The sequence below is a fragment of the Suricata suricatta genome, chromosome 16 (genome assembly GCF_006229205.1).
Source record: "Suricata suricatta isolate VVHF042 chromosome 16, meerkat_22Aug2017_6uvM2_HiC, whole genome shotgun sequence".
Lineage (NCBI taxonomy): Eukaryota > Metazoa > Chordata > Mammalia > Carnivora > Herpestidae > Suricata > Suricata suricatta.
The window spans coordinates 31,605,668-31,621,571 of NC_043715.1; the positions used below are offsets into that span (position 1 = coordinate 31,605,668).

The window sequence follows — 15,904 nt, forward strand, 5'->3', positions numbered from 1 at the left end:
AACAGCCCATCCTGTTTCTTCTTCTCCCCACTTTTAAAATGTTAACGTCCCCAATTCACGGAGAGAACTGGCCACTTACACTTGACTGAACCGGCAGCGTATTTGGTTCGATCTCAGTGTAAAAATTCTTGCCGTGTTATGTTGTTGGACTTTAGAATAAACTACACATATGAGAACAACTGTGCCTCTACTGAAAATAATCCTTTAAAATAAAGCTGCCTTATGCCTGCCTCCACCTAGCGAAGGAAGCAAACACGCACAGCAGCCAATGACTGACTGCGTCGTGTTATTAGATACCTAACAAAGATACTGTACTTACGGTCTTTAGTCACGTGATTTCCCAGACACCCTCAGAATATCTGTCCCACCTATAACACTATCATTTTTACTCATCATTCACATTACTTTTATATTAAGTTTTTGGATGTGAGCACACGAGACCATGTTCAATAGCTTCCAAGGGTATATAATGAAACGTCAATCTCCCAGCCACCCAGTTTCTTCACTCAAAGGCGGTTAGCAGTTTCTCGGACGCCCATGCACGCATGCACGCACACACGTCTCTGCCCCTGCTGCACTAATTTTAAACTTACCAGAATAAGGTTGAGTCTAAGTAACAAGAATTGTAATGACCCTGGATGCCCTTCTTCTTTCCGATCATTATCTCTAAACCTTCTTTTTCCATTTTGGGCGGGGTATTTTCTTCCACCACTTCACTCAAGTAGCCTCCAAATGCTGCCAACATAAAAATGAAAATGAAAAGCAGCCTTTTCGACTACTACGATACGTATTCTGATATATTGCTTCCTTTTAAAATACATTTTTGTATTCAGAGGCAAATTTTCTCAAGTTAAAACGAAGTGAAAGGTGGGTTTGGTTTCATTGCTCTTCAGCTTCGCTAGTAAAAATCCTATTGTTCATACTGTTCATTTTCAACCTCACTGCTTCACCATGTAAGTTTTTAAAAATTTTTTAATGTTTATTTATTTTTGAGAGAGAGAGGTGGGGGAGGGTCAGAGAACGGGAGACACAGAATCCGGAGGCTCCAGGCTCCAGCTGTCAACACAGAACCTGGCATGGGGCTCAAACCCACGAACTGTGAGATCATGACCTGAGCCAAAGGAGGACACTTAACTGACTGAGCCACTCAGAGGGCCCACTCCTCCACCATTTAAAAAACACCTTAGAGTATTAAGTAGTGTATAAAAATCATCTGCCAAGTAAAATGTTTTGTTCCCCAAATATTTTATTATTTGTCTGAGATGTTGCATCTTCAAATCAGAAAACAAAAATTTCCAAAGTACTACTTCAACTGTAATGAAAATGTTCTTCATAAAGATGGCTTCCCTACTGATAGTCACTTAACCTCCAAGATGCTTCACAACTATTCCCCAAAACTGGAGAGGGATAACATCAAGAGAATGTCACCCATTACAAGTGACCAGGGGAATCTGTCCTTTATCAAAAACTGCTTCATATAATAATGCTGACTTCTTAATCAAATGTGATTATTGATGTGCTTCTAAAATACATCAGGAAGGTAATCAATTTCTACCTCTGTGTTTTTAATAATTAAGTGCCAGCAACCAACAGGAAGAGAAAAATTTTTTTCCTGGCTAATACTTTTTTCAGAAGTCCCCTCTTGGGACCACTGTCACTTTCTTGGACACCAAGTAGCAACTTTAACTGAGGTACAAGCTGGAGGAACGTTGGCCAGAAATACATAGAAACGCTGTCACTGCCGCCGACTGCAAAGTGGCCTGAATCAGAGATCCAGAGTTACTGCAGATCTGTAGGGAAATGAAAGGCATCCGAATACCTAGCGAGTTACAGCGCTCGATCTGATTGGAAACCGGCTGCAGGGAGGCGAATCTCGAGTCGGGCCTGCAGCTCTTCAGCTTGACAAAGAGCGCCTTCTTCAGGGCACAGGTGAAGTACCGCGTGCCCCTGAAGGTTCCGTCTGTGCAGCCCGCACATTCGTCTTCCTGAAAGAGAAATGCTTCGACATGCGTTACTCTGCTCCCTGCAGCACAACATGCACAGAACTAGGGTTTCTAGGAGGTGCTTCTGGTTCGCCCGTTCTCAGAATTCCGCCAGCACGCCTGCCCCGAGACCTGCCCCGGGAAAAAGGGGTGGGCTAAGCCGCGCTTCAGCCCACAGCTAATCACTGACAAAATTCCTTCCTCCAGCATGAAGTCCTCACTGCATTCCCTTCCAGAATGCTCCCTGGTCAAAAGGTGCGCCTTTCCCGTGCCATCTCCACAGGTGCTGAAACTAAGGGGCGGAGCCTGTTCATTTTAAGAACCTCCCCCAAAGTAGCATTCGCTAGCACGCAAACAAATTTTTAACATATTTAGATTGTATAAATAAAAGCTAGGTGTACGCAAATTCTCCTCTCCAGATCCTGAAATGCCAGGCAGTATGCTTTCCTAATCTCCAAAGGGAAAACCTTTCACTCTACTAAGAGCTCAAAAAAAAAAAAAACCCTCTAAAAATGATAATTAATCTTAAAATCTATGATATAACTATTAGAACTGACTGGGAGGAAGGAGACTGAGGAAGAAACAGAAAGCTCCTAAGAGACGTGCTTCCCTTACTCTATGTTAATACAGTGAGTCTAAACACATTAGCCTAAAAATCTATTTTCAGTCCTTGAACACAGATCAGCTGACATCAGGAACAAATGGACCAATGCTTCATGGGTGGCACAGAAGCCAGGAAACACTATAATAAACTTTTTCTCTACTAATGGCTTTTTTTGGTGAATAGAACATTTGGACAAAAAAGCAAAAATGGGGGGTGGGGGGAGAAGTGCACCAAACTCCAGATAGAGAAGAATTGCAATTTTTAGGTCAAATCAAATTACCAGTTCCAGTCCAGCTAGCACTTCGTTGAGTCCTGGTGGCTGACCAATCCAACGGATTACCCCATAGAAAGGAGGGTTCTCTTTAACTTCAGCCAGCGAGCCCACTTCCAGACCATGGGAGTTCCCAGGAGCCATGGCCAAGGGCGGACTCTCCTGCACAGGTGCGTTGTTTAGCTCTCCCATCACGGACTGAACTGACAGAGAAAGTGGACTGTGGCCAATACTTCCATTGGTATTGGGCATCTTGGTCAGACTGAATGGTAAGGAGTGAAATCTGTTCTCGGTGGATAGAGAGTTCATGGAAGGAGGCTGCAGTGGCGGTGAAGCATGCCCAAAGTCTGGAGATATCTCAGTAAGTGATTTTGCGGGGTCTTCGGCAACTATAAAAAATTATTCTTATTTAGCAAAATGTATTCAAGAATATTAAATATGCCCACATCTCTAAAAACTAATATACATGACTAGTCTAAATGCCCATTTGAGTCTAGTAGGATTCCTGTAAGCACCGCACACTTAGTCTCTCCAAAACAGCATTCTACATTCTCCTCCCAACTCCAAGTTTTTCTACTCAGGTAAATGGCACCCAGTTGCTCACACCAAAAAAAAATCCATTATTGGTTAGTATTAAATAGGTTCTATTCTTTGTCTATAATATAATTAAGTTAGAAAAAGGTACCAAAAAAACCCCCCAAAACTTTAGAAAGATGCTTTTAAGTTTATTTATTTTGGGAAAAAGAGAGAGAACACATGCACACAAGACCAAGGCAAGAGCAAAGAGAGAGGGAGAGACAGAATCCCAAGCAGGCACCACGCTGTCCGCACAGAGCCCGACGTGGGACCCAATCCCACGAACCGCGAGATCATGACCTCAGTGGAGACCAAGAGTCAGATGTTTAACAGACTGAGCCAGCCAGGCACCCCGAAAGATGCTTCTTAAATAGCTAAAGGATCAAAAAAGAAATGATTATGTACATTTTTAAAATAAAGAAAGAAAGAAGCAACAAACTCTTGTGGAACACAGCTAACAGAGGACTAAGAAAAGAAATTAACAAACTCATTTATTTTAGAAAAAAAGAATATTAATGAACTCAGAATACAACTTAGGAAGTCAAAAGAATAGATCAACTTCCCAAAAAGTCAGTCAAGAGGAAATAAACACAAAACAGAAATTAATGAAAGAGAAAACAAATGTACAGTAAAGAGGATCAAAGCCAGGATAAATACTAAAGCAGAAAATAATTTAAGAGAAACAAACACATAAAAAGAGAACCAAAGCCAAAATTTATTTTCTTAAAATAACTACTATAGTTGCAAGCCAGACACTGCAGATCAGTGGAGAAAGAACGAACTTCTAACAAATAATACTGAGATCATCAATTACCCAGACTTTAAAAAAATTAAACTGGACTTATACTGAATATATTCTACAGAAAAGTCATTTCCAGGTGGCTTAAAGACAAATGTGAAAGGCAAGATTATAAACTTCTGGAAGACAATATAGAAGATGTTCCTTAGGCATTTAGAGCAGAGAGAAATTTCCTGAACATAAGTTTACAAATCATAAAGGAAAAGACGGACAAACATGATCACATTGAAATTGAGCTATTTGTTCATTAAAAGACATGACAGCAAGGATGAAAATATGAGCTGAACAAGGAGAAAACAATAAAAATACATATATTTGACAAAGGATTCCAAAATTTAATAAAAGTCTATATATAAATCAATACAAAAAGACCCTGGCCCCCCAAAAAAACAACTAGGAAGAAATGGACAAAAGGCTTGAAAAGGCAATTCAGAAGAAGGAATAACCAACAAATCAATGAAAAGATTCTTGCCCTCACAAGAAAGTAGATAAAAGTAAAAACCAATGTGAGATATCATTTCAAAAGTTAAGGATTTTAGAATATTAACTGTTGGTAAGGAGGAGGAAAAAGATACCCTTATGAAACACTGACAGACGTGTAAACTGGTATAACTACTCGGGGAAGAGTGAGGCATGGTTTAGTAAAGGACAGATGTGTGTCCCACATGACCCAGTAATTCCACTCCTGGCTAGATAACCTCAACATGCATAACGAGGTTAACAGCTGAGCTGTAATCACAGCAGGAAAATAAACACAATTCCAATGTCCACCAGTGGTCGGATGAAGACGTATGCTGTGGTATATTTATATATTTTTCAGCAATGGAATGAAACGGAATGGAATGCTATATAGCCATGAAAACAAACAAATTATTATCACATACAACCACTGCCCTGAATCTTTGGAACATGATATTGAGGGGGAAATTACACAGCATACATACAGCCTGAGCTGTTTATATACAACTTAGAAACGTGCTGCCTTCACAGTATACTGTTTAGATATACAAACTTAGAAAGTTATCATGAAAACCAAGAGAATAAAGATGGAAGCTCAGAGGAGAGCGTGGAAAGAGGGCTCTAGGAAGGGGCACCATGGAATCTCAAGGGCAACGATCACGTTTTTCTTAATGACTACACGGGTGTTCAGTGTGCTTCGTATCTTATTGTTCTTTATTCCTTATCCATTTAAGATTCTGTTGTGATGATATTCAATATAGGAATTTTAAAAGTTATTCTTTTCTTTCTCAAACCCTTAACCCCTCAAGCCCAAAGGCCAAATCCATAAAGTATTTGGTTCTGTCTCCAAAATATATTTCAAACTCGTCCTCTTTCCTTCACCACTGTCATCTCCCTGATCTAAGCCACCAACATCTTTTGTCCTGTAACTAGCCTCTTGCCTGGTCTGTCCCCCTTCTTGGCCACACTATTCACCACACAACTCTAAGAGAGATCTTTTTAAAATTCAAAGATCTTACATGATCTTACATCATCCCCTATTTAAAAACTTGCAGTAGCTTTCCAGTATTCTTATAGCAGATAACTAAATTTCTCACCAAGACCTGGGATGACTCAGGACCCACCTACCTATCCGACCTCATTGTATCCACCTATCTTCCTTGCCGACCCTGCTGCAGCCACTCTGGGCTACTTCTTGTACCTCAAACACACTTTCTCACCTTAGGCCTTTACCTTTACTATCTCTTCTGCCTCGAATGTTCTTCCTAAGCTCTTTCTCTGACTGACTCATTCATATCATCCAGACCTCAACCCAAATATGCTTTCCTCAAAGAGACGTTTCCCAAACATTCTACGGTGGCTGGCCCCCCACCAGGGGCTCTCACGCCTTGTTCCCTGCCTTCACTGCATACAATGGATGATTACCTTGTCTTTCTAAATATTTACTGGGCGTCATACCAACCAGAATGCAAGCTCCATTAGAACAGGAATTTTGTTACAGCTTTTCATGTGGATTTGTGGTTGAAACCACAGCACTTGGTATAGCCACTATACTACGAAAAGACTCAATATTTGTTTTAAGAAAAATCTGAATGCATGAATCAAATGTTGTTAAAAAAAAATCTTTTATTTTTTAAGTTTTTTTAAGTGTTTATTCATTTTCTGAGAGACAGACAGAGCATACCTGGGGGGGCGGGGGAGGCAGAGAGAGAGGGAGACACAGAATCTGAAGCAGACTCCAGGATCTGAGCTGTCAGCACAGAGCCCAACACAGGGCTTGAACCCATAAACTGTGAGATCATGACCTGAGCTGAAGTCGGACACTTAACCAACTGAGCCACGCAGATGCCCCAGAGAAAAGCTTTTTAAATATACAAGTGAAATTAATGATAGAAGAGGAATATTCTTTCACACTTCTATTTTCTAACTTAAGGATGAAGGCCTACTCCATATAGATTTCAGCACTTTACATATCCCATTTAGGATCGATATTCTTACATAAACTTATTATACAATGTTAGACTAGAATCCAGAAGTTAAAAATAGTCTACCACACTACAGAAACTGGATACGAATAAAATTAGAGCATAAACCTGAAGAATCAGTGTTACCCACACTATGACAAACCCATGCTTGGACCGGTTTCCGTTCCCTAGAAAGAAACCAGCTCATAGAAAAGCATTCACAGAGCTACAAGGAGGAGCAACAGCGTGAGAGAGGCGGGCTGTGCCCGAACTGGTCTGGACCGCCCATGCACGTGCGGAAGCCAGCAAGCAGGCCTGCGACTCACCGTAAGTCCCTGGCTGTTTAGGGACTCCCAAGATTTTTAAGAGCTAACAACTATTAACCAAACAGCCGAATCTTAACAAAGGCAGTGCATCAGGAGACGGACTCTCCTGGGGAAGCATCGTTTAAGGAAGGTCCTGCTCTGTGGCTAGGAAGAAGTCTGGGGATGAATGAGGCCATGACTGCCGGCTTCACAATACCCTACTCAAGTAGAAATGAAGGCATGAAGACAAAATCCTAGAGCTCACTCATTTCTCACGGGAGTATCCAAGCCCAGGTGACGTTAACAGTGGACTTGGACTATTATATCTGGGGATGTATAACACAAATAATCCATAGGATAGCTAAAAAGTCACTATAGAGGTCTACAGTACTCTTAAATTCTTATTTTCATATAATTTGCACACAATTACTAGACGTACCGCATGCCAAGACCTGTGTGAGGCACTTGGAACTCCAGTCTGGCAGGGGAGATTGGCGACAGTTACGATGGCACCTCACCTAACCTAGGAGAGACAGAAAAGGCTCCCAGGAGAAAATAATACCCAAGCTGAGATTGAACAGATGGATAGAAGGAAGCCAGAGCGTGGAGTGGGAGGAATAGGAAGAAGGATTTTCCAGGCAAGAGGAACAACAGGTGCCAAGAAAAGAGAAAGTATGGCATGTTCCAAAATGGCCTCACTCCAAGCATGGCGGGAGCAGCAGTTCAGGACAAATGACAGAGACGAGTAAGAAGTTGTGCATAAAGAGTCCAAAACTAAAGAATCTGGATGTTTATCTTCCAAAGGCTAGGGGAAAATTAATAGATATGAAACAAAGGAGAGACCTGAGCAGAGATCTCTTCAGAAAAAGCAATCAGAGAGTAATGTGAAGAGAAACATAGTGTAGTGATCAAAAGCGTCAGGGTCAAAGAGACTTGGGTTGGAAGACTGGCACCTCTAATACTAGCTGTGCGGCCTTGGACAAGATATTTAGCCACCGTAACAAAAGAGAAAGTAAAAATACCTACCTCATAAGGTGGTTATGAGGACAGAATAATGCATATAGAGTGTAACACAATGCCTGGTGTAATAGGTCGTCAAGAAATGTCGGCCGCAGTGATGATGGTAGCAGTGATGGCAAAGATGACGGTGAGGATGGTTATTACTGTTCAGAATAGATTCCGAAGGAACAAGGCTAAGGCAGACAAACCAACTGGAAGGCCATTATATTAACTAGATAGCAAAAAAGGGTCTGAACTCAGGCACTGGCTGCAGAAATGAAGAAAATGGAGAAGAGTGTACTGATACTGAAGAGGAGGAGACCCAGAAAAGCTGGTGATGGCTGGGTGTGACTAATGAGAGAGCCAAGTCCAGGACGAGGCCCACACTTCACGTCTCCATTTCCTCCTGCACAAAAGCATAACCGACTGAGGTCATCACTGGCTTCCACTGGCTAAATCCAGCAGGTATTTGTGTGATCGTCACCCTCCTTGCCCTTTCGGGAGCATTCAATACCGCCAGCTCCCTGGTTTCTGGACCCAACAACTTCCTGGTTTTCCTCACCTCCCTGTGGTCGCTTTTTCTCTGCCTCCTTTGAAGACTTCTCCTCCCAGCCGCTAAGTTCCTCGGGGCTCAGTCCTACCCCACACCCTGCATCCCCAACACCCTCCCCTCAGGTGATATTTTTTACAGAACTTTAATCACCAAAAACGTGAGGGCAACATGCAGATTTACCTCTCCAGAGAGCCCTTAACTCTCTTCTCAGCCACAGACCTATACATCCAACTGTCTATTTGACACATCACCTCTGGGAAGTTGAAAAGGCCCCTGGAGCTTAACATATTCAAAATCAAATTCATCACCTTCCTCTACAATTACAGAAGTAAGCAGGCCGGAAAGCCACCTTAGCACGGATACCTCTTCTTCCTCAGCTCTCACTTTCGGAGCATCTGAGTCTTATCAAGTCACCTCCTAAATATCTCCTACTTCCCCCCTCTTCCCCCCATCCCTTCCCCAACAAGTCTCGCCTGAGCTGCTAGAATCTATTTCTGAGCCCTGCAACGACCTTCAGCGGCGCCCTTGATTCCACATGGTCCCTGCTTCAATCCTCTATCTACCCTGCAGCCAGAACGATTTTCAAAAGGCAAACTTGGTCATGTCACCTCTTGTGAAAACCCTTCAGTAGCTTCCCTTTCCCCTTAAATAGGGCACACCAGGCTCCACATGGCCTGGCCCTGTTTGCCTTTCTCATGAAACGTTATGCCTCTCTCTTTGTTCCAGCTACTCTGGCTCTTTTCAGTCCTCGGCAAACACAGGCTCCATTTTTTCCATGACGCCTTTACATATGCCATTCTCTCTGCCTAAAAAATTCTTTGTCCTCTTCACTGTGTTATCTCCCACCCCTCCGGTAAATTTGAGCTCATGCTGCTTCCTCAGAGAAACATCTCTGATTCCCCAGAAGTAAAATCCACCTTTATAATATACTCTCACAGCATCGAGTACCTTCACTGCACTCAGCATGACTGCAATGCTCTGTTTCTGTGATGGTCCGATTAATGCCTATTTCGACAACTTGATCATAAATTCAAAATGGGCAAGGACCATGTCTATTCCTCCCTCACTGCTGTAACCTCTGTGCCTAGAAGAGTCTCTGGCACACAGTAGGCACTCAATAAATACTGGCTGACGGGAAGAACAAAGCAAATAATAAACCAGAAAAAAAAGGGATGTCCCTGAATCAAGGAAAGGCAAAACGAGAGTGTTTTAAAAGAGATAAAGAAAGACTGAGACAGAAAAGTGCTTAAATGATTCCACTGATTCTAGAGTTCTACCCTAAAGGTCAGGTAAGGGATGAGAATGAGCTACAATACATTTTCTGAACGGTGTATTAATCTTAACAGCAGTGCAGTTCAAATTGTGTACAATTATTTTAGTTCAGCCCTACTAATAATGTTCTACTCATTCTGTTTCCAAAAACTATATACACTGGTGGAAAAGCCATTTTTTTTCTGATGAGCTAAACGGACAGGATTATAAAGAACACTAAAACTACAGATTACCTTCATCAATGTACCATGTGTTTTTTGATTTGGATTGTGGTTGTGAGTCAACAGAAGATCCATTTAGGGCATAAAATAATTCAGATCTGTTTCTATTTCCAGGGTCTGAGGTAGGTCCTATGGATCAAGAAAAGTTTCTTTTAAAAATCAGGTCAATATGGTGTGAAAGTTTTTCCCTAAGAGAAATTAACACACATATGGTGTTAACGATTGCTGAAGAAAGCAATACATGTATACAAACGCAATGTATTTTATTAGCGTCTTCAACTTCTAGAAATTTGGTAACCATTTTGGCAATGTCAAAAAATTGTTCCACCCAAGAATCAACATAGGAGGGGAAGAGGAATAAGTTAAAAGCCTGCTATTTTTTTTTTAAGACAAACAGCTTTTAAAAATTATTTCATGTACTACGGTTTATTTCCAAATGTCAACAGCACCATTCCCCAATCTCACCTGATGAACCTGTTGGCTCCCAAATTTAACTCATTATTTTAAAACGGTTCCTTTCGGAAGAAAGTGATCTTCAAATATTGTAGACATAAATCAATGCACAAATTAGGTGTAAAGTTTTTAAATTTAAAATAGTTTGGAATTCTTGGTCATCAAATTCCTTGCTTCGCTGCTTCATGTCTTTGAACACAGGAAGCAATATTAGTTTTTTCTATAGTAGATTTATTAACGTAAGAAAAAAGTGAGTGTGGCCACATTATAGACATTTCAAGATATGACCCTGCCTCAATACTAAGTGGACCTGCTGTAAGTGAGAACACGGGGGCCTCCAGAAAGCATACAAAATCTGATTTTTTTTTCAATTTAAAGCGGATAGCTCTATACTTTATGCTTATAACTAAGATCTGCTACAACACAAGTATCACACATGTCTTCAGAAAATCTGTAGGCTATTTATATTCTAGTGAGAATAACAAGTGTGCGCTATCCTATCTAGATCTACAGGTTAACATAAAAAATAACTATTACTGGTGTGTCCTATTTAATCCTAAGTCACCCAGGGCCGAGTGTCACATAAAATATTTCTTAAAATATTATTTCCTTTAAAAAGGGCCAAAACAGTTTTGTTCACCAGAAAACTGAGGAAACAATATTCTTCTCCTAACCCACATCTGAGTTAACAAACATTCTCACAGCTTTTTAAATGAGCTGTTTCGCTTGTAGAACTACCATCCTTTAAAACTATAAAATATGTGGAAGCCAAAGAAAAACGCGAAGAACTCCACATGCGTTGTGAGGGAGTTTCTGGAAGAGAGACAAAAATTCTTGCTTAGCAGTTTGGAATTTAACTTGTGCCACATTTTGGTAGCAAAATCCACATAATTACGCTCTGTGCACTTTATTCCATCTAACAGTATTCAGATACAGTTCTTTTGTACAGTTGGGGTTCCAAAAACCAGCTGACAGAGGCCTCAAGTCCTCATGGGAAACTTTTCATCACCTAAAAAAAAGTTGGGAACTCTTGCCTTTAGCAAGAACCTCTATAAAAAATGTTTAGTAAAATACTAAACACGTTGGAAAGAAGAGAGTTCACGTGTACATTGAGGAGTAAAACCTTTCAACCTTTTTTCAGCGCTATGGCAAATCAGATACCGTGTCAATATCTAAGAACTGTAGCCTGCTGGCCCATACCTGTAGCCTTTGGTTTATTATGACTGGATGAGCCTTTGTCCGCAACACCTCTTGACATAAAGGCAAGTTTGGGAGGCCTCCTTTCCTGTGTCACGCTATCTGAAATGGTAAACGTGTTTTTTAAGGATAAAAGCAAATTCTTACAGAGGAGAAACAATGAAGCAAACAATGACAACAGCAGCCAAAAAAATACCTCTTTCCTACAAAAGAAGCAACATTTCCACAGCCGTTTTACAAATTTTTAAAGGTCAACAAAAGTACTGAAAGAGGATACCAGGAAAAAAAACCAATGCTGCACTTCAAAACATAATTTCTACAAAATATGACCCAAATGCAATTCAGCTAAGTGCTTTGACATCTTGGAAATTTAATCAATTTGGTCACTATCGTTCGATGTGTTGAAACATGGCAGAGAAAGCTCCACTAAATTTTTTGCAAGTCCCCAGACATCCCCAGGACAACCAGTGTGTAGGGAAGGGTTCCACACTCAAGCATTGCTAGAAGCAACTGAGATAAACAAAGGTAAGCAAATTTCTTTTCCGCAACACACCAGAACCTTTAATATGGTAATGTGTATTGTGAATCTCTCAAAGAGGGATAGAGCAAACTTATGTGATAATATTTTTTTTTGTCCCAGTCTACTTAGCATCTCAGATTAATGTATTTCATGGAACACAGTTTGGAAAAAATCTGATTAGAAATGTGTATCAGTTTTAAAAATCATCTATGTTAAGAATAACACTGACGAGTATACAAACATATATATAAACAAGAAAAATGCAGAGAAGTATACACAGATTAATGATGAAGAAAGCCAGAGAAAAATATCAATAATATTTTTGAAGAAAACACTTCAAACTTCCTTTCTGGAATATCAGGTATAATAAATTTGGCCAAATTGCTTTTGGTACGTAGCCGACTCTAAGCCTTAAAGGCCAATAATTTTCATGAGATAGTCACAAATCCTGATCAAGCGAATGTAGAAAAGTCAATCTGGAAAGCTTTTCCCCTGGAAATTTCAACAACACATATGTAGAGTCCGACATGACACTTAGGAGTCATACCTGATAAAGCTGTGTATCAGCAAAAACGATAGCACCCACAGTGGATTTTTGAGAACAGAAAGAAAAAATAGGACAATATTTACATTTTAAAGACAAGGCAAAGGCCATTTTGTTAGAAAAGGGAAATAATCCTGAATTAATTATAAATAAATCATGCTCGGTAACATATATAAATCATGGTGGAGGGGGAGGAGACTGCAGTGTTAAACTATACCTTAAATGTCTCAGAATATGATCAAATGAAAAATGATTTTAATTCTAAAATTATACTAAATAACCATGATTCCAACCAGGTGATATAGTAAAAGCTATTTACTAATACTCTGACAACTTGCTATTCAAATATCTCCAAATATCACATATGAAAGCTACTGTGGAAGGTAAAATTTCTTAGTCACTAGCAAAAGTTCCCAAATTGCAGCATATAAATTGACTAAAGAAAACTAATTCCCACTATTAACTGTAATTAGCTACACATGAGTCCATGTTCAAAAGATATGCACATGCACACTATACCCTCATGCACGATACAGTTAGTGCTAAGTACAGCTGTAAGGACGCAGGTCTGAATCAAACTGACTCCATGACAGGCTTCAAGTTTCCCTCTGACCTTGGAGGCCTAGGTGTTGGTTTCTCAGAATCATTAGACAATAGAAGGGCACACATTGCCCAAGGCAGGAGGGACCACCCTTGTAACACCCAATCAGGAAAGGCCAGCTAACACCCTTAACATTTCTAAGGGCGGGCCTAGAGATAGAAGCTGCGCCCGTGAGGGTCCTGAGTCCACTCTGTAATTGGTCAGTACTCTAAATGTTGTGATTGGGTCCCACCAAAAGTAACCAGGTGTATGGTTAAAGTTACTGCCAATAATGATAGGTGATAGTGATTGGATCACTATACCTGTGTCACAATTTCCTGTAACTCCCCCTTCCCAAACTCATAAAAGCCCTGCCCCACCTTTGTTCAGGGCTCTCAGCACGGATCCACCACGCCGGTAAAGTCTGTGAGCCCGAGTTTAGGTCCGGCGAGCCTAATCCCGTAATAAAGCCCTTTGCTTTTGCATGCGTGACTTGGTCTCCCCGGTGGTCTCTGGTTTTTGGGGATGATAATGAAAACCTGGGCATAACACAGCAATGGCAGCAAATGGTCTTAAGTGAGGCAGCCCAGCAGTAACAGGCCATGTGGATGAGCCACTGGTGACCGTGACTCTTCTGCTGGTGATCAGGGGAGGGCTCCAAAGATTGGCACCACGCAAAGCACTGGAATTAGAAATTGTAGTTATCTTCTGCCAAAGACTTTGTCTGAGAGAAGGTCAAATAACCAATTTTGAGGAACAGATGTTTCCTACAGAACTCATGCAGATGAAGGGTTCCATGCCACGTCTAACTGGCCCTCCAGCAATGACATACCAAATATTATTTCCTTGCCACTACTATGCTCATGATCCCAAACTAAAGCCATGTATCTTGAATGGATTTTAAGACATTACCATCTCAGGAAAAATAAGTATGGGAAAGGAAGCAAGATAAGGAGTAAATTCAGCAGACAATTTTGTGAGGTTAACACAATTCTGCTTAAGTGATATTAAGAGAGATAGCATGATATGTTCACCAAATGGCATGTACAAAAATGGGCCTAGCAGCCTTATTCAGAATAACACAAAGCTGAAACAACCCATTAAACAAATTGTGATCTGTTCATACAGAATACTGCATAGCAATTAAAAAAAAAAAAAAGAATAAACTACTGATATGCACAACATGGACGTTGTGCTGAGTAAAAGAAACGAGATGAAGAGTAACCTTTACATGCACAGAGCAGGACTACATTCAAACTGATAAAAGTATACGTGTATCCCTAGAATAGCCAAGATATGGAAGCAACCTAAGTGTCCACCAGTAGATGGATGGATAAAGAAGATGTCACACACACACACACACACACACACACCCTCACACACGAATATTACTCGCCATAAAAAGGAATAAGATCTTGCTGTGTACACAGCATGGATGGACCCAGAGGATATTACACTAAGTGAAATCAGGCAGACAAATGCTGTATGATTTCACTTATATGCAGAATCTAATAAAACACAAACAAAAAGAAAAAAACAGAAACAAAATCCTAGGTACGGAGAACTAGCATTTGCGGGGGATAGTGGGAGGTGGGCAGGCAAAATGGGTGAAGGGGATTAGGGGGTACAAACTTCTTTGTAGCAAAAAAAGAAAAAATCACAGATATGTAAGGTACAGCATAGGGAATGCAGTCAATAATACTGTAATATCACCAAACTTTTATGGTGACAGATGGTAACTAGACCTATTGTGGCAATAATTTTTTGGAATGTATAAAAATACTGAATCACTATCTTGTATAACTGAAACTAATATAATATTCTATGTCCATTATAATTCAATAAAAAATTATAAAAGTAGCAGTTCATCCATCACTCTTGTTAATTTAATTAGAAATACAAAAAAAATCCCTTGGAGAATCTTGGGTTGAAAATCATAACAATAAACTAGTTAACAATAACAATCAAACCACAAGAGATATCTGTGAATGCGAATGACCCATTAAATTGAGAAAAATCACTTAAATGATGTACTGCTTAACATCGTCAGCCACAAGAGCAAAATTCAGACCCAAATGAGAGTTTAATATCCACAGAGAAAGCTACTAGAGAAAACCGAAGTTTACGTGGGTAAAATGAGGGATTATAAAGCCAGATACCAAAAATGCTATACATAGCAACTATACAAAGATCTCTAAGAGGCAGGATTACTGATCAAAGTAAATGTTCTGCTCATATTTTAGATCATTTTACATGAAAATTTGTGGAAAAAAAGCTGGAAGATCCCATCAGATGACATCAGAGTTGCATACTCAGGTCTAGTGCTTCAAATTAGCCTTCTCTGAGGCTTTGCCTCATATGAGCAGGAGTCCTGTCTGCATAGACAACATTTAAGGTGATTCGGACGGACAATCTCTGTGGAAGCCCGTTTAGCATCGCATTATCTATCAGAACGTAAAATACACATACCCTTTGACCCAGCAACTCTATCTCTAGGAAGCTACCTTTTCAAAAAATACCTTATGAATATCTTATATGAATGTGAACAAAATATATCCCATCTAAATACCCAGATGGGTACGGATGGCATGGTGTTGAGAGGGAG

At 40.3% G+C, this 15,904-nt stretch overlaps 1 protein-coding gene across 8 annotated transcripts in view; it reads right to left on the reverse strand.

The window, feature by feature from the left end:
• The window catches only part of CYLD (CYLD lysine 63 deubiquitinase), a 68,516-nt gene that overhangs the window by 18,202 nt on the left and 34,410 nt on the right, over positions 1-15,904 (reverse strand). For 7 of the 8 annotated variants that reach the window (XM_029925831.1, XM_029925827.1, XM_029925829.1 and 4 more), the window contains 5 exons: positions 11,659-11,757; positions 10,018-10,134; positions 2,867-3,246; positions 1,820-1,985; positions 594-735 (listed from right to left, as the gene is read on the reverse strand). In XM_029925831.1, the coding sequence (XP_029781691.1) occupies positions 594-735; positions 1,820-1,985; positions 2,867-3,246; positions 10,018-10,134; positions 11,659-11,757 (904 nt within the window). The remainder of the gene's footprint in view (positions 1-593; positions 736-1,819; positions 1,986-2,866; positions 3,247-10,017; positions 10,135-11,658; positions 11,758-15,904) is intronic. The other variant, XM_029925833.1, reaches the window with a different exon arrangement.